The sequence below is a fragment of the Martes martes genome (assembly GCF_963455335.1).
Source record: "Martes martes genome assembly, chromosome: 1".
NCBI classification, from domain to species: Eukaryota; Metazoa; Chordata; class Mammalia; order Carnivora; family Mustelidae; genus Martes; species Martes martes.
In genome coordinates, this window is record NC_137888.1 from 200,716,348 (window position 1) to 200,742,690 (window position 26,343).

General features: G+C 42.8%; 1 protein-coding gene across 1 annotated transcript; it reads left to right on the forward strand.

Annotated features, from left to right (window-relative positions):
* Window positions 1–359: 359 nt before the first annotated feature.
* On the forward strand, window positions 360–24,957 carry LOC308356402 (putative serine protease 46; the record flags this gene model as incomplete). Its single annotated transcript, XM_080825365.1, has 5 exons — window positions 360–441; window positions 3,302–3,479; window positions 3,660–3,904; window positions 4,947–5,143; window positions 24,703–24,957. 5 exons carry the CDS (start codon window positions 360–362, stop codon window positions 24,955–24,957), a joined length of 957 nt encoding a protein of 318 aa, XP_080681491.1.
* Between the last annotated feature and the right edge of the window lie 1,386 nt (window positions 24,958–26,343).

Here is a 26,343-nt window from a genome sequence, read left to right on the forward strand (position 1 = left end):
AGGAGCACCATCAAGGTTAAGGCTGAGCCCAGGAGGCACCGTCATGAGCCAGATACCAGTTGCTGTCACAGGCTCAGGGCTAGGCACTAGACGAGTCATTCCAGGGAGCGGCCTGGCGGCAGCATCCCACTCTCACCCAGGCTAGCCCTCAACATGACCACACTCTCTCCTTCTCAGGATCCTGCTTCTATCCCAGAAGCAGCTCGGTGAGCCCCCAACCCTGCGGTAGAGGCCCACTCCCCGCTACTGTGAATAAACAAACCATGAGTTCTAGAATTCTCACACAGTGGAGATGTCCTGCCCCACCCCCACCCCCCATGTCCCACTGGGGACCAGTGCAGGCTGGGCACCTGCTAGCCATGGAGTGTGTGCCAGGAGATCTTCAGAACCTCACATCTCCACTTGCCTCTGCCAGAGTTGGTAACACCCTGTATTTCGAAGGTAAGGCTTTAAGGACATGGGAGAGAGGCAGGGGAGGGGGTGCTATTCTCATGCCTCAACTTCTCCATATCCTGATGGGCACATCATCACCAGCCTGCATGGTGTGCCAGCCTAGGGACACAGAGGATGTTGCAGAAGTTCTGGTTCACAGGGTGGCCACAACCAGAGGAAAGTGCCTTGTTGGAACCTGGGGAACAGGGGTGCCTGGGTGGCTCAGTCAGTTGAGCATCAGCCTACGGCTCAGGTCATGATCTCAGGGTCCCGAGATTGAATCCCGCATCAGGGTCCCTGTTCAGCGGGGAGCCCGCTTCTCCCTCTGCCTGCTGCTCCCCCTGCTTGTTGCTCTCTTGGTTCTCACTTGCTCTCTCTCAAATAAATAAATAAAATAAATAAAATCTTTAAAAAACAAATTGGGGAACAAGCTAACAACCATGGACCAGATGAGCTTGTTTGGGGGGCGCGATCTCGGAGAACCAGGACAGTGTGAGGTGTAAGTGACAGCTTCATGCTACCGACCCATGGTCTCAACCATGTGAGCTGGGCTTACAGTGCCCCCATTTCACGAGAGAAAACTGAGGCCCAGGGGACTTACGCGACTTGCGGAGCCAGAGTCAACACCAGTTTTCAGGAGACTCTTCCGGGTGAAACATTTGGGGCGCCATGTGACAGAAGTCCTCTCAGCTGCCACGTGTGATCTGGCCGTGGCAGCCCTGGCTCAGGTCACCCACCAGCTGGCCGCTCAGCCACTTGTCAGGAAACATGCTGGTGTGGCGTCTATGGGTAGGGACATGTCCCCCAACTCAGAGATCTTGCCTTTCTTTTTCCCTCACTGCGTGCCTCCCCTTCTCATACCAGTGCCTTGTAGAGTGAGTGAGTGAGTGAGTGTCCTACTTGGGGCTGCCCCTGGACATCAGGGATGTTTTAGGGCAGTGAGGGTGGGCACTGCCCCCCAGAGCTGACCGTGGTGCCTACAATGATGTGGGAGTGGGGGTGGGGGTGTGTGACCTTACAGAGACAGAGGTCAATGAGCCAAGACACGTTTTCCTGTTGCCACAGTTGAGTGTGGGCTGTGATGTCAAGGTGCGGCTTGTAAGTGGGTGTTCTGTGACTCCTGGGCTCTAAGAAGGGGTAGAGGTCATCTGCTGTGGAGTCCGCTTGAGCCCCCGAGTGTTCCCTGTGTGTGGGTTGGTGATGCTGGGCCTCTGGCGAGGTTGATCTGCCAATCCATCATGGCTCCCCCCCGGATCTGGGGGAGCCTGGCATCTCCAGGCAGAATCCTACAATTCCTGTGTGAGGTTTTGAGGCAGAAGGTTGGAGTAGGTGTTGTTATGGATGTGAGCCTGGGGAACGCATGCGAAGCCCACGCCTGCCCCTAGGTCATCACTTTTTAGGTGCTGAAGGTCATTCTACAGAACCCTGGCTCCTCAGGGCCCACAGCTTTGTGAGAAAGGAAAGAGCAGGCTTCTGGAACTCCTCTTTCCTGCCGGGGTGGGACAGTGTCCGTTGGGCAGGCTGTCCTCTGCAACAAGGTAGCCAGAACCCCACCATAGCACATGAGAGGAGCTGTAAATGTGGCTCCCTGCTGGGGGGGAGAGGGAACATAGGACAGCAAGCCACTGGGCAGAGACACGAGCAAGAACGGAACAGTGAGAGAACAAGGTAAGACAAAAGTCCATGGCGATGTGGGGCCTCGTGAGGGTGCCTGTGGACCCCTGTGGAAGGCCGTGTTGTGGGCAAAGGTGTCCAGCCATCGAAGTCTGTGGCAAGGGAAGAGGCCATCTACATGTCATTGTACCAGGAGCCCTGGGACATGGTTGAATGGTTTGGGGGGATTTCTATGAGGCAGGGCTCACTAGATGTTTCTGCTAAAGTATATGGACCACCATAGACTATTAGGCTTGTCTGATTATTAATGGACCCCTCCACCAGCATCATGGACCCTCCCTAGGCAAAGACAAATCTTGGTTACTGCTTCTGAGTCCCTGATGATCTGCTTGGCATGCACACGGAGGGAAACAGACTTTCTGGAATCACACCAGCTTCTGACGGCTGTAAACACATGTCTAGCTTTGCCTCTGATCCGTGATTGTGTGTTAACAGCTTGTTGGCCAGCCCAAACGTGACAGCAGGCTATATGCATAAAAAACCTTGTTTGTCTTTCTTCTTAGTCTCCAACCTTTGCGGTAGCATTTCTCCATTTCCTGTCCTCTATGATGTTCAGTTATTAAATCCCAGTGCAAGACGGTCCAGTTCAAGATCTCAGTCTCCGAACCAGTTCCATGCAGCTCCTCCTCCTCCCACTCCTCCCTGTTGGGGACAGGAAGGGACAACAGGGGGACTGACAAACATCACTACTCACTTCTACCTATGGTCACACAGAGCACACCTCCTGGGGTGGGGCTGTGAAGGCGGGCCCTGGAGTTGTACAATGCAGCATCACTGTCCAGTCCTTTCTGGCTGGGCATTTGCTGCCTCTGGGCCTTTGGGTGTCATTTTTTTTTTAAAAGATTTTATTTATTTATTTGAAGACAAGTAGGCAGAGAGGCAGGCAGAGAGAGAAGGGAGGAAGCAGGCTCCCTGCTGAGCAGAGCCCGATGCGGGACTCGATCCCAGGACGCTGGGATCATGACCTGAGCCGAAGGCAGAGGCTTTAACCCACTGAGCCACCCAGGCGCCCCCCTTTTTTTACATTTTTTTGGGGGGGTGTCATTTTTAGGGCTGTATGAGATTCCCTTGGCCACCTGTGCGGTGGCTAGAATGTGGTGCTCTCTGCCTCGATGGTCTGCTGTGCACAGCAGTGGGAGGGCCGCTTGAGAATCTGCTCTGGGCTGATACAGTCCCCTTTTACCATTTTCCCTAGATCCCTGGTTCCAGACCTGCGGTCATACCAACACTGCCTGCAAGATGGTGAAGGGGAAGCTGGTGGAGGTAGGCAAGTGGCCTTGGCACGTGAGCATCCTGTTTCTGGGAGCGTACATCTGCAGCGGCTCCCTCATCCACCACCAGTGGGTCCTCACGGCTGCACACTGCCTGCACAGGTCTGTCAGAGTGGCCAGCGGGTCCCAGGGGCTTTGCTTTCTGGCCCGGGGGGAGCCCCCCGGTAAATCTGGGGATCTGGGACTAGGGGGCTGGTGATGCTATGCTGTGCTCAGTCTGTGTCTCTCCAACCACTTTTGGCCTCACTGCTGGCTACCTGCCTCCTACCCCTGGCCCTGCAGATCCAAGGACCCCAAAATGTACTCTGTGAGTGTGGGAGTCCAGCACCCCCCAGACAACGGCACTCAGCTCCTGCTCACCCGCATTGTGATTCATGAGGATTTCCGCAACCTCATATCTCAGGACATTGCCCTCCTGAAGCTCAGGGACCACATCTCCTGGTCCCCCCTCATCCAGCCCGTCTGCCTTCCCAACAACAGATTCAAGCCATCTGTCGGAACCTTGTGCTGGGTGATCGGGTGGGGACGTAAAGGCACTCGAGGTGAGTGAAGGCAGGCAGAGGGGCCAAGACCCTGGCCTCTTCAGAACACAACTGCAGCATGGGCTCATTTTATCAGTCTATCTATCTACCTATCTACTTGAGACAGAGAAACAGAGAGTGAGTGGGGGCTGGGGTTGCGGGGGGTGAGGCAGAGGGAGAGAGAAAATCCCAAGCAAGCTCCATGCCCATCCCGGAGCCTAATCTGGGGCTCGATCCCACGATCCCTGAGATTATGACCTGAGCCAAAATCAGGAGTTGGATACCCAACTGAATGAGCCACCCAGGCGCCTCTCTTTGTTCATTCTTTTATTCACTTGTTCTCTCCATCAGCAAACATTCCTGAGAACTCACACATACTGCACATAACCCTGACCTCTGTTGCTAGGAAGATACATACAAGCTTGTGTAAAAGACATACATAACCTTCATGAACCTCTGTTGCCAAAGTGGGGTTAAATCCAGTGCCAAGCCCACAACTTGCATCATGGCCGGGAATTGATCTTTGGCTATTAATGGGGTTCTCTGTCTGCCAGTGGTATATGGGCCATGGTCTCGGGAAGCATTAATGCTCTGGGCAGCATTCATGCATACTCATTACCGCCAGGCACCGATAATTCCTGCAAATCTGGCCTTTGTGGGTGCCAGCCTCGAGTCCTAGAATCGAGGAGTGTTTGTGGGATCCTGCCTTCCAGGGGGTGGCACACTTTGGGCTTTGGGGTCTTGACATCTTGCCGGGTAGCCATGGAGCTGTTAGAGTTTAGCCCCCACCCTCATGAAACCTGAATTACTGCAGGAATCGCTCCTCGTCCTCATTCAGTGCCTGGGTGTTGCTCTGAGCCTCTGGGGATGATTTTGCTTCAGTCTTTTTAAACGAGCTTAGTTGTCCCCCCCCCCCCCCCGCCAAAAGTCAGCCATGGGGATGGGGCCTTTACAAATTACCTTCCCAGGAAACGGCCCTGCCTCCCACCCTATTGAATCTTGGCAACTTCAAGTTGTAGGTGTGCCCGACAGTTGCAGGGATGACAAGGAAGGATCTCTCTCTCTCTCTCTATCTCTTCAGTAACCCCAAAGAACCCCTACAGTCTTCATGAGATGGCTGTCAAGATCATAAGCAGTGAAACCTGCCATCAGCAGTATCAGTTCCTCTTCTTGAAGGACAAGAAGGACTTCATTGGGAAGGACATGCTGTGTGTCAGCTCAGAATGGGGCATGGACTCTTGTCAGGTGCGGGGTGTGTGGCCCAGGGCAGGGAGAGGGCTTCCAGGGGCCATGTCTTCCTTTTCACAGGGCACTATATGACCTTATGAAAATCTCCTTTCCTTGGTCTTCAGTTTCCAAGTCTGTAAAATAGGGCAGAAAATATTCTTTGCATTCGTCCCCAATAATGGTAATAATTGGCAATGCATCTCAGGTCTTTTAAAAAAAATTTTTTTAAAGATTGTATTTATTTATTTTTGAGAGAGAGGGAGAATGCAAGCACGTGCATGCACAGGGAACAGGGGAGGGGCAGAGGGAGAGAATCTCAAGCAGATTCCCTGCTGAGCATGGAGCCCAACACAGGGCTCCATCGCATGACCCTGAGATCATGACTTGAGCCGAAATCAAGTCAGATTCTCAACCGACCTAGCCACCTAGGCGCCCCAGGTTTCAGTTCTTTTCATATCACACACTGCTAGGCAGTCTCACACACATCTCCCCATTTACACATTCCAGAATTTCTCGATGGGATGTATCCTGCAGGGAACTCATGGGTCATAGGCTGTGCATACCTTCATCTTCAATAGTTATTGCCGAATTGTTTTCCAAAGTGATTGTATGAATCCATATTCTTATAGCAGTGTTTGAGAATTCTGCTGTTCCCTATTGTTGCCAACATTTTTGGTACTGGCAGACTATAACACGTTTTCCATTCTGTTAAGTGAGAAACAGAGCGATAGTACACCATTGTGGTTGCCGTGGGCATGTCCTCAGTTACTAGTAGAGTTATACATCTTGTCCCGTGCTCGTTCTCCATTCGTGATTATTCTTCTATGAATCACTATTTCAGCTACTTTGCACATTTTCTATTGTTTGCCTTTTTCTTTTTATTATATTTTTATATTTTGGAAACTGGTTCTGTCTTCATTGTATATATTTCAGGTATCTTGTCCCAGTTTTTCATTATGTTCCCACCGTCTGTTGCTGAAGAGCAGTTTAGGTTTTTTTTTTTTTTTTTAAGATTTTATTTATTCATTTGACAGAAAGAGAGATCACAAGTAGGCAGAGAGGCAGGCAGACAAGGGAGGGGAGGAAGCAGGCTCCCCACTGAGCAAAGAGCCCGATGTGGGGCTCGATCCCAGGACCCTGAGATCATGACCCGAGCCAAAGGCAGAGGCTCAACCCACTGAGCCACCCAGGTGCCCCAAGTTTAGGTTTTATGGTAGTCAAATGTAGATCCATGTTTTCCTTTCTGGTTTATGCTTTCTGCATCTTATTTAAGAAATCTTTCCTTTTCCTGAGGTCATAAAGACATTTTCCCGTATTTTTTTTTCTTAAAAGTTTGGAAATTTTGGTGTTCACATTGACGTCTTAAATCCATAGGCATTCATTTTGTGAATGGTGTAAGATTGAGAGAGAACTATTTTTATTTATTTCCTCATGTGGACTTGCATTTGTCCCAATGGCATCCATTGCAAAAAAAAAAAAAAAAAGGACATCATATACATAAAATGTGGAGGTGATGGGGGTATAAAAATGTAGTGTTGAGAATATTTCAAACTTAAGTGATGTTAACTTAAAACAGATTGTTATATAGATAGGATGTTATTAACCTCAGTGGTAAACACAAGTCAAAAGCCTATAATAAATACCCCCCCCCAACACACAAAGAGAAAGGAATCCAAGCATAACACCAAAGAAAGTCATCAAATCGCAAGAGAAGAGAACAAGAGAGGAAGAAAGGAACAGAGAATAACTATAAAAACAACCAGATAACAATTAACAAAATGGCAGTAAGTATATAACTATCAGTAATTACTTTAAATGTAAATGGACTAAATGTGCTCCACTTAACTGAATGGATTAAAAAAAAAAAGCAAGACCCATTTATATGCTGCCTATGAGAGACTCACTTCAGAACTAAAGATACATACAACCTGAAAGTGAAGGGATAGAAAAAGATATTCCATGCAAATTGAAGCAAAAAGGAAAAAAAGCTGGGGTCGCAATGCTTATAGTAGACAAAAGAGATTAAAAAAAAAACAAACCCTAGTGTAATAAAGAAGGGGACTGCATAATGATAAAGGAATGAACCTAACAAGAGGATATAACAATTGTAAATATCTATGCACCCAATATAGAAGCACCTAAATACGTAAAGCAAATATTAACGGATGTAAAAGAAGAAATTAACAGTGGTACAACAATTTTGGGTTAATTTAGCAAGGAAATGGTGCCTTCGAACAACCCACTAGGTCAGATGGACTTTAACATAATATATATGCTGCTGAATGTTTTATATATATAATATATGTGTGTGTGTGTGTGTATATGTGGTGTATATATATTATATATATTATACATACATATATATATATATATAAAAAACATCTCATCCAAAAACTGCAAAATACATATTCTTTTCAAGTGCACAAGTGCACGTTCTCCAGGATAGATCATTCTCCAGGATAGATCACATGTTAGGTTCCCAAAACAAGTTTCAGTGAATTTAAGAAGATTGAAATCCTATCAAGCATCTTTCCTGACCACAACAGTATGAAACTAGAAATCAATTACAAAAAAAAAAAAACACACACACACACCAAAACCCTGGAAAAAATGGAAATGTGGAAGCTAAACTACACACTCCCAAATAAGCAATGGGTCAATGAAGAAATCAAAGAGGAAATTAAAAAAATAACTTGAGACAAATGAGAATGGAAATGCAATGGACCAAAATCTTTGAGATGAGGCAAAATCAGTTCCTCTTTAAAAATATTTGTTGTTTTTGGGACGCCTGGGTGGCTCAGTTGGTTAAGCAGCTGCCTTCGGCTCAGGTCACGATCCCAGAGTCCTGGGATCGAGTCCCACATTGGGCTCCTTGCTCAGCGGGGAGCCTGCTTCTCCCTCTGCCTCTGCCTGCCTCTCTGTCTGCCTGTGCTCACTCTCTCTGACAAATAAATAAATAAAATCTTAAAATAAATAAATAAATAAATAAATAAATATTTGTTGTTTTTTATTTTAATTCCAATATAGTTAACATATAGTGTTACATTAGTTTTAGGTGTACAATATAGTGATTCAGCAAATCTATGCATCATTATGCAGTGCTCATCATTGTAAGTGGACTCTTACTCCCCATCACCTATTTCACCCATCCCCCCACCTCCCCACTGATATGCTTTATTATTTTTTAAGATTTTATTTATTTATTTATTTGACAGAGATTTTATTTATTTATTTGACAGAAAGATTTTATTTATTTATTTGACAGAGAGGTAGGCAGAGAGGCAGGCAGAGAGAGAGGGGGAAGCAGACTCCCTGTGGAGCAGAGAGCCCGACTCGGGGCTCAATCCCAGGACCCTGGGATCATGACCCGAAGCTGAAGGCAGAGGCTTTAACCCAGAGCCACCAGGTGCCCCTGATATGCTTTATTTTAAATGAGTACCCTCAGTTAAAGTTACTATTTTTTTTCAACAAGAACGTTTTTTACTTGAAGTATATTTTAGAATATGTGGTTCTAAGAGATGTATAGAATATATTCCATCCAAGAAAAATACATATTTTCCTCAAGTATACATAGAAGAATACTCTGATCAAAACATAAGAAAGAAACATGATAAATATTACAGATTTAAGACTGAAATCATACCAAAGATATTTTCCAACCACAATGGTACAAAACTAAATATCAACAATAAAACAAAACTGGAAAGTTTACAATGTAAATATTAAATATTTAATACATAAATATTAAACAACACACTACTGCACAAGCAATGGGTCAAATAAGACATAAAATGGCAAGTCAAAATATGTCTCAAAAGAAAAGATAAAGAAAACACTATTCTAAAACCTATGAGATGCAGCAAAGCAGATGTTAGAGTGAAATTTATGTTATAAGTGCTTATATTAAGAAAATTTTCAAATAAACAACATTATACCACAAGGAGTTAGAAAAAGAAGTGTTGTAGCTGAAATTTAGTAGAGGAAGGAAATAACAAAGAAAAATCATAAATAAATAAAAATAGAGACCAAAATAAACAATAAAATAACATTGAAAGTAATGACCAGTTTTTTCAAAACAAAACAAAACAAGGCAAAAAACAAAATTGGCAACGCTTTGACTAAAAAGAAGTTCATAATATACAGGCCTATCTTGAGAAACAAAATGTCAGACAATCTAACCTTACATCTGAAGGAACAAGAAAAAGAAGAACAAATCCCAAAGTTAGTAGAAGGAAATAATGAATATTGGAGTGATATAAATAAAATAGAGACTAAAAAAGCAATAGAAAAGATCAATGAAATTAGGAGCTGGTTCTTTGAAAAGATAAAATTGATAAACCTTTAGCAGGCTTATCAAGGAAATGAGAGAGGGCTCAAATAAACAAAATCAGAAATGAAAGAGAAGTTCAACTAACATCACAGAAATACAAAGAATTATAAGAGACGACTGTGAAAAATAATACACTAAAAAATTGGACAACCTAGAAGAAATAGATAAATTCCTAGAAACATATAATTTTCCAAGAATTAATCAGGAAGAAATCAAAATTTGGAACAGGCTGATTGCTAGTAATGAAAAATGAATCAGTAATCAAAAAAAACTCCCAAAAAACAAAAGTCCAGGACAGATGACTTCACAGGTGAATTCTATCAACATTTATTTTTTTTTTTTAAAAAGAGGTTGGATTCTTTTATTTTATTTATTTGACACAGAGAGATTACAAGTAGGCAGAGAGGCAGGCAGAGAGAGGGGGGGAAGCAGGCTCCCAGCTGAGCAGAGAGCCCGATGTGGGGCTCAATCCCAGGACCCTGAGATCATGACCTGAGACGAAGGCAGAGGCTTAACCTACTGAGCCACCCAGGCACCCCTCTACCAAACATTTAAAGAAGAGTTAATACCTGTTCTTCTCAAACTATTCCAAAAAATTGAAGAGGAAAGAATGGCTCCAAATTTATTCCATGAGGCCAGCACTACACTGATTCTAAAACCAGACAAAGACAGTACACAAAAAGAAAATTATAGACCAATGTCCCTAATGAACATCGAAGCAAAAATCCTCAACAGAATATTAACAAACTGAATTCAACAATACATTAAAAAAATCATTCACCATGATCAAGTGGGATTTTTTCCAGGATGCAAAGATGGTTCAATATCTGCAAATCAATCAACATGATACACCACATTAACCAAAGGATAAAAATCATATGATCATCTCATTAGATGTAGAAAAAGCATTTGGCAAAATTCAACATCAATTCATAGTAAAAACTCTCAGCAAAATGTGTATCGAGGCAAGATACCTCAATGTTATAGAGGCCATATATGACAATCCGCCAGCACAAAATACTCATGATGAAAAACTGAAAGCTTTTTCTCTAAGGTCAGGAACTAGGCAAGGATGTTCACTCTTGCCACTTTTACTCAATATAGTACTGAAGTTTTAGTCACCACAATCAGATAAACAAAAGGAATAAAAGGCATCCAAATTAGTAAAGAAGAAGTAAAACTGTTTCTATTTGCAGATGATATGATACTATATATAGAAAACCCTACAGACTCCATCAAAAAACTAACAGAATAAAGGAATTCAGTAAAGTTGCAGGATACAAAATGAATATATAGAAATCTGTTACATTTCTATACACTAATAATGAAGTAACAGAAAGATATAAAGACAACAACTCCATTTATGATTGCATCTGAAAGAGTAAAATACCTAGGAATAGATTTAACTAACGAGGTGAAAGACTTGTACTCTGAAAATTATAAGACATTGATGAAAGAAATTGAAGACAACCCAAATAAATGGAAAGATATACCATGCTCATGGTTTGGAAGAATTAATCATTAAAATGTCCATACTACCCAACTCAATCTACAGATTCAGTTCAATCCCTATCTTAATACCAACAGAAATTTTGACAGAACTAGAAAAAAAATCCTAAAATTTGTATAAAGCCATTAAAGACCCAGAATAGACAAAACAAACTTGAGAAAGAAGAACAAAGCAGGAGGTATCACAGTCCCAGATTGCAAGCTATACTACAAAACTAGAGTAATCAAAACAGTATGGTACAGGCACAAAAATAGGTACAGATCAGTGGAACAGAATAGAGAGCCCTCAAACAAACCCAGGCTTACATGGTTAATTAATCTATGGCAAGAATATACAATGAGGAAAAGACTGTCTCATCAATAAGGAGTGTTGGGAAAACCAAACAGCTACACGCAAATGAGTGAAACTTGACCCTTTTCTTACACCATACACAAAAATAAACTCAAGATGGATTAAAAACCTAAATGTAAGACCCCCAACCATAAAACTCCTAAAAGAAAATAGGCAATAAACTCTTGCATATTAGTCTTAGCATTATGTTTCTGAATCTGTCTCCTCAGGCAAGGCCAACAAGAGCAAAACAAAAACAATACAGTTGGGACTACACCAAACTAAAAATTTCTGCACAGGAAAGGAAACCAACAACAGAATGAAAAGGCAACCTATGGAATGGGAGAAGGTATTTGCAAATGATATTTCCGATATGTATGGGTTATGGTATGGTATGGGTTAATTATCCAAGATATGTAAAGAAACCATCAACATAAAAAAATACCCCAAACCAACAAAAACCCAAACAATCTGATTAACATGAGCAGAGGGCCTGAAAAGACATTTCTTCCAAAGAAGACCTACAGATGGCCATGAAAAGATGCTCATCGCTCATCATCAGGGTAATGCAAATCAAAACCGCAATGAGATATCACTGCATGCCTGTCAGAATGGCTAAAATTAACAATACAAGAAACAGCAAGCATCCGTGAGGCTGTGGAGAAAGGGGAACCCTCTTGCACTGTTGGTGGGAATGCAAACCGGTGCTGCCACTGTGGAAAACAGTGTGGAATTTCCTCAAAAAGTTAAAAAGTAGAACCGTTCTATAATCCAATAATTCCACTGCTGGGCATCTACCTGAAGAAAATAAAAACACTAATTGGAAAGATATATGCATCCCTACACTGATTGCATTATTTACAACAGCCAAGATACGGAAGCAGTCCACGGGCCCATCAATAAATGAGTGGATAAAGAAGACCTCCAATGTATTTTTGAGCTTTTGTCTTTTCTAATAAAGGTGTTTAAGGCAGGGCACCTGGGTGGCTCAGTGGGTTAAAGCCCCTGCCTTCGGCTCAGGTCATAATCCCAGGGTCATGGGATCGAACCCCGCATCATCATGGAGCTCTCTGCTCAGCAGGGAGCCTGCTTCCCCCCTCCTCCCACCTGCTTCCCCCCTCCTCCCACCTGCTTCCCCCCTCCTCCCGCCTGCTGCTCTGCCTACTTGTGATCTCTGTCAAATAAATACATAAAATCTTAAAAAAAAAAAAGTGTTTAAGGCTAAAAATTTCCCTCTAAATACTGCTTTAGCCTAATGCCACATATTTTAATATGTAGCATTTTTGCTGTTATCCAGTTCTAAACATTTTCTATAATTCCCATTCTTATTTTATTTTGACCCATGACTTATTTAGAAGTGTTTTTTTTTCCATTCCCAAATACACCTGTGCTTGTTTGTTTTGTTAATGATTTCTGACCCAGTCGTCACATGGTCATACACATGGTAATACATACAGCAATACCAGTTACATGGAATATGTTGCAACTTGCCTAGTGGCCTGGTACATAGTTAAGTTTTTAATGTTTATTTCATTGTTTTCATTTCTCTTAATTTTTCTCCTTTTTCCCTTGGGCTTGATTTGGTTTTCTTTTTCTGTCTTCTTGAGCAAAAAGATTTACACTTTCTAGTTTTGTGTTTGAAGTATTTAAAACCATGAAATCATCTTTTAATTAAATGTGGTTTCATTTCTTAAAGTTTGTACTGTTGTGATTCCTTTATTACTACCTTATTTTAAAAAATATGTAGTGTGATTTGAAAGGAAATGCATGCATTTCCTTCAAAAGGTAGTACATAAATGAAAAAATTGGGAAATGAAAGTTTCCTATAGTCAAACTACCTAGAAATTTCTGCTCTAAGTTGTTTAGTTTCTATCCTTGACACTTTCTTTCTATTTATATATGAACCTCTAAAAAAGTTTTAGGGTTTCTTCCTAGTTTTTATCTTTAATGAAAGACTGTATTTTAATTTTATTCTCCAAATTTTTTACTTTTACTTGAAATAGATCTTGGGCTATCTCAGACTATCTATATAAATACAGTCCTTTCTTCCTAAATACTGAACAACAATTCTCTCATATTGTTATGTCAGAATCTATATAATCATTCTCTTATTGATAGACATATTAACTCATTTCAGTATTTTTCTACCATGCCAGAGTAAAAATCTTTGTTCATAGATCTCTGCACATTTGTTCAAATATTTCTCTAAATAAATTTTTAAAAGTGTAATTACAAGATCAGTTGTATGCACATTTAAAATTTTAAAAAATATTGACAAATTAGCTTTCTCAAATATTTGATTTATATCAATACCACCCGTATATTAGTACCCCTTTCTCTATGTCATCACCAGAATTAGGCATTATTTTTATTTTAACTTTTGTTCCTCTGGTAGACTAAAACTTTCATTTCTGCTTTAATTTCATGAAATCAGGCAATTTTGTAAATTGCTTGTGCAACAGGCTATTAAGTAGAAAGTTTCAATGAAGTCATCAAAATACATCAGGATTCAAAGGTAGTTGTGTGACTGACGTTCCACAGTGTGTGTGTATCAAAGGATCAAGATGGTAGAGTGGGAGGTGATTTTATGAGGAGAATTTCCCAGGAAAGAGCTGCTCCTGCAAACTCACTCATCCCCCTCTAAGGGATGGGGGTGGGGGTGGGTTCCTGTCCCATAGTCAGATCTCCTGGGAGGGGTTTCAACAAGACCACTCAGAGTATGGTGCTAGCTCTCTCAGGGATATCAATCTCCCCAAGATCCAGAGAGCAGGAAGTGCCTGGGGGATGAGCTGGTTCCCTTGCCTCCTCACTCTCCTGCTTTAACCTTGGAAGGTTTAGAACACTGGTTAGCAAGATGGGGTTGGAAGGGTTGCTGAAGGGAAGGAATGGGGAAAGCAGACCTGGCTTCCTCCTTCCCAGGCCTCCTGCTTGCCAAAAGCCCTAGATAGCAGGGGGGAGAAGTTTTACTTTCAGTTAAGTGTGGCATCGTGACTGTTGTGTAGGAATGGATATTCTGATTTCTTTTTTTTTTTAATAAATTTTTTTATTTTAATAAACATATAATGTATTTTTATCCCCAGGGGTACAGGTCTGTGAATCGTCAGGTTTACACATTTCACAGCACTCATCATAGCCCATACCCTCCCCAATGTCCATTTCCCCACCACCCTCTCCCGTCCCCCCTCCCCCCCGCAACCCTCAGTCTGTTTCTTGAGATTGAGTCTTTTATGGTTTGTCTCCCTCCCAATCCCATCTTTTCATTTTTTCTTTTCCTACCTCCCCCCAACCCCCCCCCCCCGCCTTGCATCTCCACTTCCTCATATCAAAGAGATCATATGATAGTTGTCTTTCTCCGATTGACTTATTTCGCTAAGCATGATACCCTCTAGTTCCATCCACGTCGTTGGATATTCTGATTTCTGAATTGAGGTATGTTTATGTGACTGGGTCATCATAGCGACTATGATTACATTAATCACAGTGAGCAAAGCCTTCTGGTTCTGCCCAAGCACTTACCCAGGGTCAGGGAAAGAACTCAACTTCTAAATAAATGGTAAAAGAACAGAAGGAGTCCAGACTAAGATGCTTGAGTTGTTCAGTGGACCAGTAACACTTTTCTTGGCCCTTTGCTCCTGATTTTCTATTACACTACTTTTGTTTTTATTGATTTGTAAAAACTCTAAATATTATATGCTGTACTTATTATTGGTGAAGGAACATCATGTCTTTTTCAACGTAATTTAAAATGGTTCATAAATATGTATATTTTTTATATAAACACATACATACACAGAGAGAGAGTATATAAAACAAATATGGTAAAATATTAACAATTAGTAAATCTGGATAAAAATATACTTGTAACTTCTTTGTGAGTCTCAAATTACTTCAAAATAAAAAGTTATTTAAAGCTTTGGGAGCTGGAAGTTTTAACCCTTTATAAAATGCTTTACAACATTTTACCCTATTCGTCCATCATTTGCCTTTTTTTTGGTGTGGACTTTTTTCCAAAGAGTTATTTAAAAATTTGATTTATCATTACTTCCCTTGATGATAGTGGTTTTTGTGCTGTGACTTGAAGTACCTTTCCCACTCTAAGATTATAAAATGATTCACTCATACATGTTCTTAATTCTTTTCTTTAAATATTTTAATTTCGATTCATCTGGAAGTTTGAGAGAAGGAATCTATTATTTTCCTCCAAATATAGCCAGCTATGTAAATAATCTTTTATGGAATACTTAATTTTTTTTGGCAATGAATTAGAAATGGCCCCTTTAGGGGCTGCCTGGCTGGCTCAGTCAGTGGAGCATGTGCCTCTTGATCTTGGGGTTGTGAGTTCGAGCCCCATGTTGGGCATAGAGCCTACTTAAAAATAAAATCTTAAAAAAAAAAAAGAAATGCCCCCTTTATTATATTCTGCATTCCCATCTTATTTTGGTCTGTCTCTGACTCTTGCAGTCTCACTCCTCTGCCAACTCCACTCTCCTTAAATTATTGTAGCTTTTTAATTCCTTTTTTTTGGTATGTGGTCAGACAAGTCCTCCTTCATCATTTTCCTTTTAAAGAATTTGCCTGGCTGTTCTCCCATGTTCATTCCAACTGAACAATCTCAGTAGCATGTCAAAAAGAAAAGAACTTTGGCGATTTTGGTGGAAATTAATCGATTATCTTAAGGAAAATAGACTATTTTGTTTGATTTCTTTCTGTCTAGAGCAAGGAATTTCCGCATAGTTACTGCATGCTCCTGCTTAAGAATATGCCTACATGATTTATATCTCTTGTGAGCAGTATGTTTTCTTTCATTGTATTTTCTGCTTAAATTATATATTTGGTTTGTGCATGTGTGCGTGTGATGCGTGTGTGTGTGTGTGTATGTAACAAGCATTCTTTCTGGACCTAGTTGATTCTCTTTAATTTCACAGGTCCAGAGACAAATCATCTGCAGTGATCACTTTAACTCCTTTCCAATGGGTAGACTTCTGATTTTTCTTGTCTACTGCAGTGCAAGAACTATATTCCACGGCTCTGTCTTCCAGGAGATATGGCGCCATTTTGTTTTGAGCGTGTTTCTCTTTCATTTTTTGGAAGATTTTATTTATTTGAGATAGAGTGAGAGCAAGTGAGCAAGAGGGCACGAGGAGAGGTAGAGGCAGAGGGAGAAGCAGGCTATCCACTGAGCAGGGAGTCCGACATGGGGCTTGATCCCAGGACCCTGGGATCATGACCTGAGCTGAAGGCAGATGCTTAATGACTGAGCGACCCAGGCGCCACGAGTGTGTCTCTTGTTAAATGTCATAAAGTTGGATGCTGTTTTTGTCAGCTTATCTGGGAGCATATCCTTTAATTCATTTACCAAGAAGAATGTTTCTTTTTGTTCCCCCTCCTTATGTTTTTTTTTTTTTTCCACTCTACTTTTCTGCTGTGATAGTTTAGAAGTTGTCGTGTCTCAATTTCATGCTGCTACTGGTCACTTTATATTTCCCACATACATATTTAGCTTTGAATTAACAAAACAGAGTCCATTGGCGTCTACAGCTTCTTCCTCAGCAGGACAAGACCTTCCTTCATTTTCACTTTCTTTATTTCCTTCCCCCAGACTCATCCTCTTGTTGAAAATATCTTGTTGAAAAGAGTGAGCTGAACTCTTTTGTTACATCCAAGAATTTTTAGTTGACTCTCTTGGGCTGTGCAGGCCGACAATCCCAGGAGCTGTAATTAGTAATGATTTTACCTCTTTGGTTTTCATGATGTTTGTTTTTTTCATTCCCTTGGGCATGTCTCCCCCATACAACCTGGAATTTGTAACTGGCCTTATCTTGTTGCTGGCATTCACGGATGTTCTCCCCACACTTCATCACAAAGCACGATGTTAATGTGGCATATCATCTATCAGGGAAAGAGACGTTCCTTCCTGATCTGCTCTAGCATTTTATTCCAGGACTGAATGCCTTGCTTCATAAGACATATTTTCTGCAGCTCTCAGATGACTCCTCATCTGATCAAATTGCCGAGTCAGCCCCGAGAGCAGACTCCTCATGTCCGCCTAGCCTGCTCGCCAGGATGTCTTTCCCTGCTCACCGTGTCCTTCTGCTTCACTCATCTGTCAGATTCAGATTTATAATATCCTTTTTTAAGAACATGTTTAATTTGTTTATTCATCCAACAGACAGCCCGTGCTGGGCCCTGGGCCAGACACAGGGCCATGTGGGTGCAGGGCCCAGGAAAGGCACTGGCCTGGGAAGGAAATGTCCTGGGACAGCCATCCATGCATCATGACCCACCTGGCCTTTGCATTTTGTTTTCTTCCTCCAATGAGGCTGGGCTCCTTTTTAAGGCATGCTGAGGAGGGCACCCCCCGTATCAAGATAAAGAATCAAGACTAGGCTTCACTTGAAAAATGTTAGCCCATGTTCTGGAACATTTGAAACAACATAAAAGATTTTCTTCTTGAATGCTGGATAGAAGTTGCCTATGAAACCACGTGGGCCTGTTTTCCTTTGAGGGGTAGGTTGTGGGCACAATTTTAAGTTGTTTTGCCCGTGGTTATTGGACTTATGTGATTTGCATTTTCTTAGAAATTACTCATTTCGTCCAGAATTTAAATCCACAAAGAGGAGGTTACAAACATTCTTCAGATTCTGAAGAAGTGTATTTTCCCAGGATGCGGTTCTTGCCTCTTTTCTACTCACACCATGGAGTATTTGCATTTTCCTTCCCTTTCTGTTTTTCTTGGCAAGATTTACAAGGTGCTTATCTATTCTGTTGTTTTTTTAAGAACAAACTATTGATTTCATTTCTCAAGGTGATGATTTTCTGCTTTCTACTGCACGGATTATCCCTTGTTTGTCTTTATTAATTCCTTTTCAAGTGTCTTGAGCTGAATGTGAGCTAATACATAACTGAGAACAATAATGAATAAATTATTTTCATTCTCTCTTGTTTGAGGAAAATATTTAGACCAAGACTCCTCAATGTGAAATTCAGGCCCATATGCCACGGGCTTGGCCACATGTGGTTTTCTTATCGCTCTACATAATAATCATAGATTTTAATTCTGTTTTTACTTTAACATTTTTGAAAGTTAATTTATTTTCCTTTGTTAGGGTAGTTCACATTTTGTTATGGGCTCTGGTTTTATTTCACTGTGGTAAGAAAATGTCCACATTTGAGATCTTTCTCTCTCCACACTATTGTCTCTGAGTTCTCTTTTTCTCTGGGCCCCTGGAGTCCAGTTAATCTTCTCTCTCAGGTAAGGCTCCTCACATTATCATTATTAGCTGGATTATCACTGTCTTGATTTTCCCCTTCATCATCCATATTCTCTCCTGCAGAGGCACCTACTTAAATCTGTTTATTACATATCTTTAAAGATGCCTGTATTTTTGAAAAATGCTTAGTGTTGCTGTATGTGTATTTTCACGTGCATAAATGACATCGTGCTACTCATTCCCTCCTGTATTTGTTTGTTGAGCAGTCTCAATTTGTTAGAGAATCCACACTAAATGGCTTTATTCTTTCAAAGCTCCGTCCACCCCCTCAATCCAACATGCCTTATGTCAAAGCTTCTTTCCTCCCTCAAACATCACTTTGGACAGTCACTTTTAGTTATTACATGCACTGTCTGATTAGAAGTCTAGATTTAAATTGATTTGATTTAAATCTTGCCAAGCCCTACCACTTTGCCCTCCTTTGGTCTCCTGGGAATGGGGTCCCCACCTCACCAAACTGTCAGGGATCTGGAGACTGGGGTGGACACTCTGGAGTCTCCCTTAACCCTCTTTCTACCCCAGCTTCCTTTTCAATTCCATTTGCATGATCAGTGCTTCTCCATCCCCTCACTTTCAATCTGCATGTGTCTTTAAATCTGAAAGTAGTCTTCCATAGGCAGCATATAGATGATTCTTGCTTTTTTATCTGTTTATTCACCATATGTCTTTTGATTGGAGCATTTACTTCATTTACATTCAAAGTCATTATTGAGAGTTATGTACTCATTGCCATTTTGTTACTTGTTTTATGGTTATTTCTGTAGTTCTGTTCCTTTCTTCTCTTGCTGTCTCACAACTTGCTGGCTTTCTTTAGTGGTACACTTGGATTCCTTTCTCTTTATTTTTTGCATATTTACCATCAGTTTTTTATTTGTGGTTACCTTCAGATTTGTATGTAACATCTTCTGCATATAGCAGTATCTATTAAGTTGGTGGTCACTTAAGTTTGGACCCATTCTTTACTCCTCTCTCCCCTACCTAATGTTTTAGATACATGGTGTCAAACTTTACATCTTTTTATTTTGTGAGTCCTTGGATTAATTTTAAAGATATAGTTATTTTACTGCTTTTGTGCTTCCTACTTTTCTTACTCCTGCTTATGGTCTTTCTTTTCCACCAAAATGTCACCTTTAATATTTCTTGTAGAGCAGGTTTAGTGGTCATGAATTCCTTAACTTTTGTTTGTTTGGGAAGCTCTTTCTCTCTCCTTTTATTCTGAGTGGTAGACTTACTGGACAGAATATTATTGCTGTAGATTTTTTTTTTCCTTTCAGCACTTTGAATATATCAATATATAGGTCTTCAAGGTTTCTACTGAAAAATCAGCTAATAGCTTTATGGGGTTTCCTTTGTGTATAACTGTTTTCTTTTCTGTTGCCGCTTTTAACATTTTCTTTTTTTCACTACTTTTTGCCATTTTAATTACTATGTGTCTTGGTGTGGACCTCCTTGAGTTGATTTTTTTTTTTTAAGATTTTATTTATTTATTTGTCAGAGAGAGTGAACGCAGGCAGACAGAGAGGCAGGCAGAGGCAGAGGGAGAAGCAGGCTCCCTGCTGAGCAAGGAGCCCGATGTGGGACTTGATCCCGGGACCCTGGGATCATGACCCGAGCCGAAGGCAGCTGCTTAACCAACTGAGCCACCCAGGCGTCCCTTGAGTTGATTTTATTAGGAGCTCTTCATGCCTCTTAGATGTGGATCTTTGTTTCCTTCCCCAGATTAGGGAGGTTTTCAGCTATTATTTTTTCAAATGTATTTTCTGTCCCTCCTTTTTTCTCTTCTCCTTCTCGGATCCCTATAATGTGAATGTTATTACACTTAATGGTGTCACTAAGTTCCCTTAATCTATTTTATTATTATTATTTTTCTCTCTCTTGTTCAGCTTAGTTGCTTTCCATTTTTCTGTCCTCCAGGCCACTGACCCATTTTTCTGCTTCCTCTAATGTATAATGTATTCCTCTAGTGTATTTTTCATTTCATTTATTGACTTCTTTATCTCTGGTTATTTTTTATGTTTTCTATCTCTTCTATCCCTTTGCTGAGGGACTCACTGGGGTCCTCCACTCTTTTCTCAAATCCAGTGAGTATCTTTATGACCATTCCTTTATTATTATTTTTTTAAGATTTATTTATTTATTGAGAGAGAGAGAGAGCGAGCGCGAGCACATGAATGGGGTGGGGTGGGGGGCGGGAAGAGTGAGGCAGAGGGAAAGAATCTCCAATGGACTCCCTACTGCCCTGTTGAACACAGAGACTGATACGGTCTCAAACCCATGACCTTGAGATCATGACTGGAGCTGAAATCCAGAGTTGGTGCTCAACCAACTGAATCACCCAGGTGCTTTATTATGCCCATTACTTTAAATATATTGTCTCCATTTTGTTTAGCTCTCTTGCTGTGATTTTTGTCCTGTTCTTTTGTTTGGGACATATTCCTCTGTCTCATTTTGTCTAACTCTCTGTCTGTTTCTATGTGTTAGGAAAGTCAGCTACATCTCCTGCTATTGCAAATAGGAGATTTCTGAAGAAGAGCTTTTGTAGTGCCCTCAGTACAATGTTCCCGGTTCACCAGAACCTGGCACTTCAGGGGTGAATCCTATGTGTGTTATGTGCACCCTACTATTGTGGTTGAGCCATGTTTGCCTCCAGTCCAGTCATCTGCAATGGCTCCCTTCACCTGCTATGGGCAGGATTTGGTACCTATATTGTTACTGGGTCAGTCTGGGGCTGCCATGGGCTTGAGTTGAGTCAGACCAGGTATTTGCGAGAACTGTAGTAGTATTGAACTGTAGGATGCACTTTTTAGGTGTTGTCCCCTGAAAACTTTCACTGGTGGGTGGGGCCTGTAGTCAGTCCTGATGTCTGCCCCCAGGCCACTGCTGGGGGCTACAGCTGGACTGATATGTGTGGTTATCTTCCCCTCTCCCCAGAGCAAGAGTCACTTTGGAGTGGTGCTAACCCCTGTTGGGCCTCGTTGCACCCTACCAAGTTTGTGGCACTATTTTGGATGGTCTCCTACCAAGGGTGTGTTGGAAGGGGTGAGTCTGCAAGAGAATGTGGTGCAGGTTGCACAGTGCCACCAAGGTCTGTGCTGGCCCACTGCAGGAAGATGATCTGCAGCTGCCTGGGAAAACTCTGCTGAGGCCACCTTGGATGGAGGAGTGGGATGAGGATGCACTCTTAACAAACTAGATGGAGAGGGTTCTCAAGGGCCTGATTCCTGCCATTGTCCATGTATCTAGGCTGGAAGGGTGGGGGTGAGAAATGCACCTGCTGGGTCTTTTGTTCCTGGAGAAGTCTCCCCAAAATCCCTGTCCCTCCAGCACACACTCTGAGATTAGTAAATAAATCTCCTTCTCATATATGCTAGGTGTTTTTTAAACTGTTGCTTCTATGTTGTATCTCCATGGCTGTTTGTTATGCTATCTCTTTAAGAGCAGGGGCTCAACTTCCTATGACCCCCTGGCGCTCTCAGAGCTGAGCCATTGATTTTTTAAAGTTCCAGGTGTTAAGCTCCATGGATTGTAAGAACTCACAAAGTTAGGTCCCTCTGGTTTTCAAAGCCAAATGATATGGACATTTGTCTTCACAGAGGGGATCCCCTGTGCCTGAGGGACTCCTCTCTCCTCCCTCTACCTGTGGCATCCCACCCTCCCACAGACAGTCTTACAGGTCAGTTTGGCTCCTGACTGGGTCTGACCCTTCCTACCCTCTTCAATGTGGCTTCTTCTCTATATTTAGCTGTGGTGAGTTTGCTCTGCCAGTCTTTGGGTCATTTTTTGGTTTATTTACTCTGTTGTGGGTGATATCTAGGTTTATCCATGGGATGAGGTGAGCCCAGGATTCCCCTACTCTGCCAGCTTCCCCAGTCTCTCAATTCTCTTTCTCTGCTTGTTAACTTTCAGGGTATCCTTACAATATATTAAATATTGACCTCTCCCTGGTTTTAAACATAGTAAATGCCCTATCTTAGTTCATCATCTATCCTCAATGAGATTCAGTGTCCTTCACTGAATAGTCATAATTTCGATGTGATTAAGCCCAACACATCTCCCCTCTGCAATTTGTGGGCTTTGAATCTTATTTTAAAACACGGGCTTCATCTCAAGGTAAAGTCATGGCCTATATGTTTTTAATGAGCCTTTAACTTTTCACATTGAGAGTTTTAATTCCTCTAGAGTTTTTTTAGGTAGGATCCAACTTCATTTTTCTTCATCAGTTTCCCACCATTACCACAGAGATCTCCTTTCCCAGAGCTTTCTGGAGCATGTGCTACATCTTCTCACATGCTGGCATTGGGTTGGCTCTCCAATGCACGACTTGCCTGTTTTCCTATTTTTATGCCAGTACCACAGTTTCTGTAATTAGAGATTTGAAATACATCTAACTCTGGTGGGTCAAATCTGCCCCCAGCTTGACTCTCCCATTTGCTCTTCTTTCTCAGACCTGTCATAGAATCCATGGACTCTTACCCTTCAATATCAATTTTAGAATCAGATCGTCAAGGTCTTGAAAAAAAAATCCATCTGACATTTTATTTGGAATTGTTTGAACTTTAGAGATTGACGTAAGGAGGAGTGACACTGTTATCTTTTAAAATAGTTTTTGCTTTCTATTGAAGAGACAAAAGCATATTTATAGAACATATATGGAGAATAGAGAATAACACAGCCAACACCCATAGCCTCCCTCCCAAGCCTATGAAATAGTGCTGCATTTCCAGAAACACTGAACCTTCCCTGGGTGATAATCCCTGAGTCTCAAGCCAAGAAGGCTCTAATTATGCTCTTATTTTTTTTTTTTCTGCTGCTGGCACTTGCTCATGGTGTCTCCACTTCCCCATGTGTGGGATGATGCTTTAAAGAGTGAGGAAATGTCCCTTAAGGTGTCCTCTGTGAGAATTCTCTGGGCACATGACGAACCCAGGACCACTTTGAACGACATCCTTGGTTGGGTTTTTGGAATCACCCACATAGTGTGAATTCGAATTGCAAGTTCACACGAGGGGCAGGTGTTCCTAGTTTCTCTGTCCTCAGAGGGCGTGGTCCTTTTTTGGAGGCGTAGTTTTTTGCAGGAGGTTTTGCCTTGGGCTCTGCTCCTTGCACAGGCCCTGGGTTTTGCCTTTTATCTCTGGCACCAGTGAGGAACACTGTGGAAACGGAAGCTCAGTTTCACCGGGTTTGGCAAATAGCCTTGGGACCAAAGCCATGTGGGCTTTGCTGACCTCTCTGGGTTTTAGCCCTCCCTTGGGTTTTGGACTCTGAGGAGTCTTTATTTTCTTGCCAGCTCATCTGTGCATTTAAAATGAGAACTTTTTAACATCACACATATTTAATTATCTACATCAAGGTCAGGCAAGGTATCTGGCCTTGCATACTGCAGAAAGCCAAACGTTGAGCATTGGTATTTTTATGTTGTTTTCAGCCGTCTCACCTAAGAACCAAAATATATCTTTACCTGGTTGTCAGTCTTCTTTTAATTCTTAAGTATAGTTTTATTATTTTTTTTCCTTAAATGTCTCGTGCATTCTTAATTAGATTATGTTCTTTAAATCTTGGTATGAGTTACATTAAATATATATATGTATATAAATATATAGAGAGAGCTTTTTTTCTGATTTATAAAACTTTTTAACAATACAGAAGAGCATAGAGGAAGTTTAAAAAAAATCATAAACCTGCCCTCAGCAGACATAACAGCTATGAGTTTTTGATGCTTGTTGTTATTAACATTATTCTTATACTTTCACCTGCTTTACACAAAAAGAGGGGGCTGGTTTGCATTTCAAATAGTAACTCTGCAAGCAGGAGCGTGGGCAAGAAGGTGGTCAAGGGTGGCACCTTGGAGGTCCACCAGAATTTAAGGGAGGACAGAGGTGGGGATGGGGGTTGGGCAGAGGTTCTGGTCAAGAGTCAGCAGGAGAATGAAGAGGGAGGCCAGTGTGACCCTGAGCTGGGGCCCCAGGGCAGAGCTCCCGTGTCACAAAGCAGGTTCCTAGCCATGCCTCATTAGCAGGGATGACACAAGCCCAAGGCAGCTCACACTCAGGATCAGGTTCAAGAAGGTGTGAACCGCAGCGCCCGCAGTGAGGTCCTCACACTGCCTCCCTCATGGCTCCCCTCCTCCGCTCCATAGGATAATTCTGGCAGCTCCCTGGTCTGCCAGGTGAACCACACCTGGATTCAGATGGGCGTGGTGAGCTGGAGTCCGAGCTGCAACCAGCCCCGCCTCCTGAGCATCTACACCAGCACCTCCCACTTCACCTACTGGATCAAGAAGCAGATCACCAACATGATGTTCATCAACAGGGCTGGCCCTGCCTTCCTGAGCCCAGTGGCCCTCATGGGCTACATTCTGCTGGTGTCCTTGGGCTCCCTGTGGCTCCTGTGAGGGGTGTCTCTGGGGCAGGCACTCCCAGAGGCCCCTTCTTCCTCCCGCCGTCTGCCCTCAGGAGCCATGCAGACCCAGGGAGCATGGGACAACAGGACAGAGAGCCCATGGAGGAGGGTCCCAGAGCCACTGGTTTTTAAGTTGTTCAATGAAGATGCTCTTGAGTTTTACGCCATGGAAGTCCTCTTTCTTCTTGACCGGGGCCAGAACCCTTTAGAGCCTCCCCAGCCCCGAGAGGCTTGTCTGTGGTCTCAAAGGGAGACTTCCCTGAGGGGCTTCCCTGTGCCACTGCTTGCCATGTTCCCCACCCCCCAACTCTGGGAAGCAGTTTCCTCTTCTGCCAAATACCAGGTGGGATTCTGTGGGCCCCACTCCCTATTTAATCATCTCAGCACCCCAGCAACCCCAGTCCCCATGGCCCTCCTCTGGGTCTCTGACCAGCAGTCCCCTCAGGCCTTCCAAAGAGAATTTGTCGTCATCCCAAGAAACTCCGTGACCTGACCTAGATTTATGGACTTGGTTCCAGAATCTGTGAGCCTCTACCAACCATTCAGATCCCCCTAAGGGTCTCCAGAACCTGACTAGTTCCTCTTCTCTCCCTGGCAGAGGTGTTGGGGTCGGGGGGAGAAAAAGGGGATGAGACAGAGTGCTTGCTGGGATGAATCGTAGGAGGTGACGGCACCTGGAGCTCCCAAGCTGCCTCAGTGACCTCCATCAGACTCTGGAGGTCAAGGCCAGGCTGGCCCAAGGGAGTCAGAGCTCTGCCTCCAGAGTGGAGATTGCCTGGGGGCAGCTCAGAGCTGGTGGGCCTTGGGTTCAGAGCCCTTGTCCTTCGGGTGCCACAAGTGTCGCGGGTATGATTTGTTGTCTCCGCAGGGACTGGAGTGCTAAATGCCCAACCTGAGTGTCTCCCAAGACAGCAGGTGTCGCCAAAAGGTGTCCTGACTTGATTTCACATTCACCTAGAGTTTCCCTACAGCTTTGAACCAAAGTTGCTCATAGGATTTCCCCACACTACTTATTAAATGTGTTATCTATGTCATGGAGCCATCAAAATGTTCTCCCAATTCCAGCATACCTGAAGGTGGCCTTTTGCTCCCAGCAGGGTCTGCTGGCTACCATCACTCTTCCTCTGTGACCAGGAACGTCGCCCACACAGTCTTTCCCAAGCAGATGGATCTGTCAGAGAAGAGCATTTGCTGAATGGAGGGGGGTGGGTGCTGCTTAAAATTATGCCATCTTCAAACATCGTTCTTGAAAGCCTTTCCAGCAGCTCAATTTCAGTGCCCTGGGGCAAAGCCCGACTGCAGTTATCAGGCTGGGGGGTGCGGCGAAGGTGGGTCACTTGGAAATCCTGGAGGACAGCCCCAGAGGTTGGATCCCATC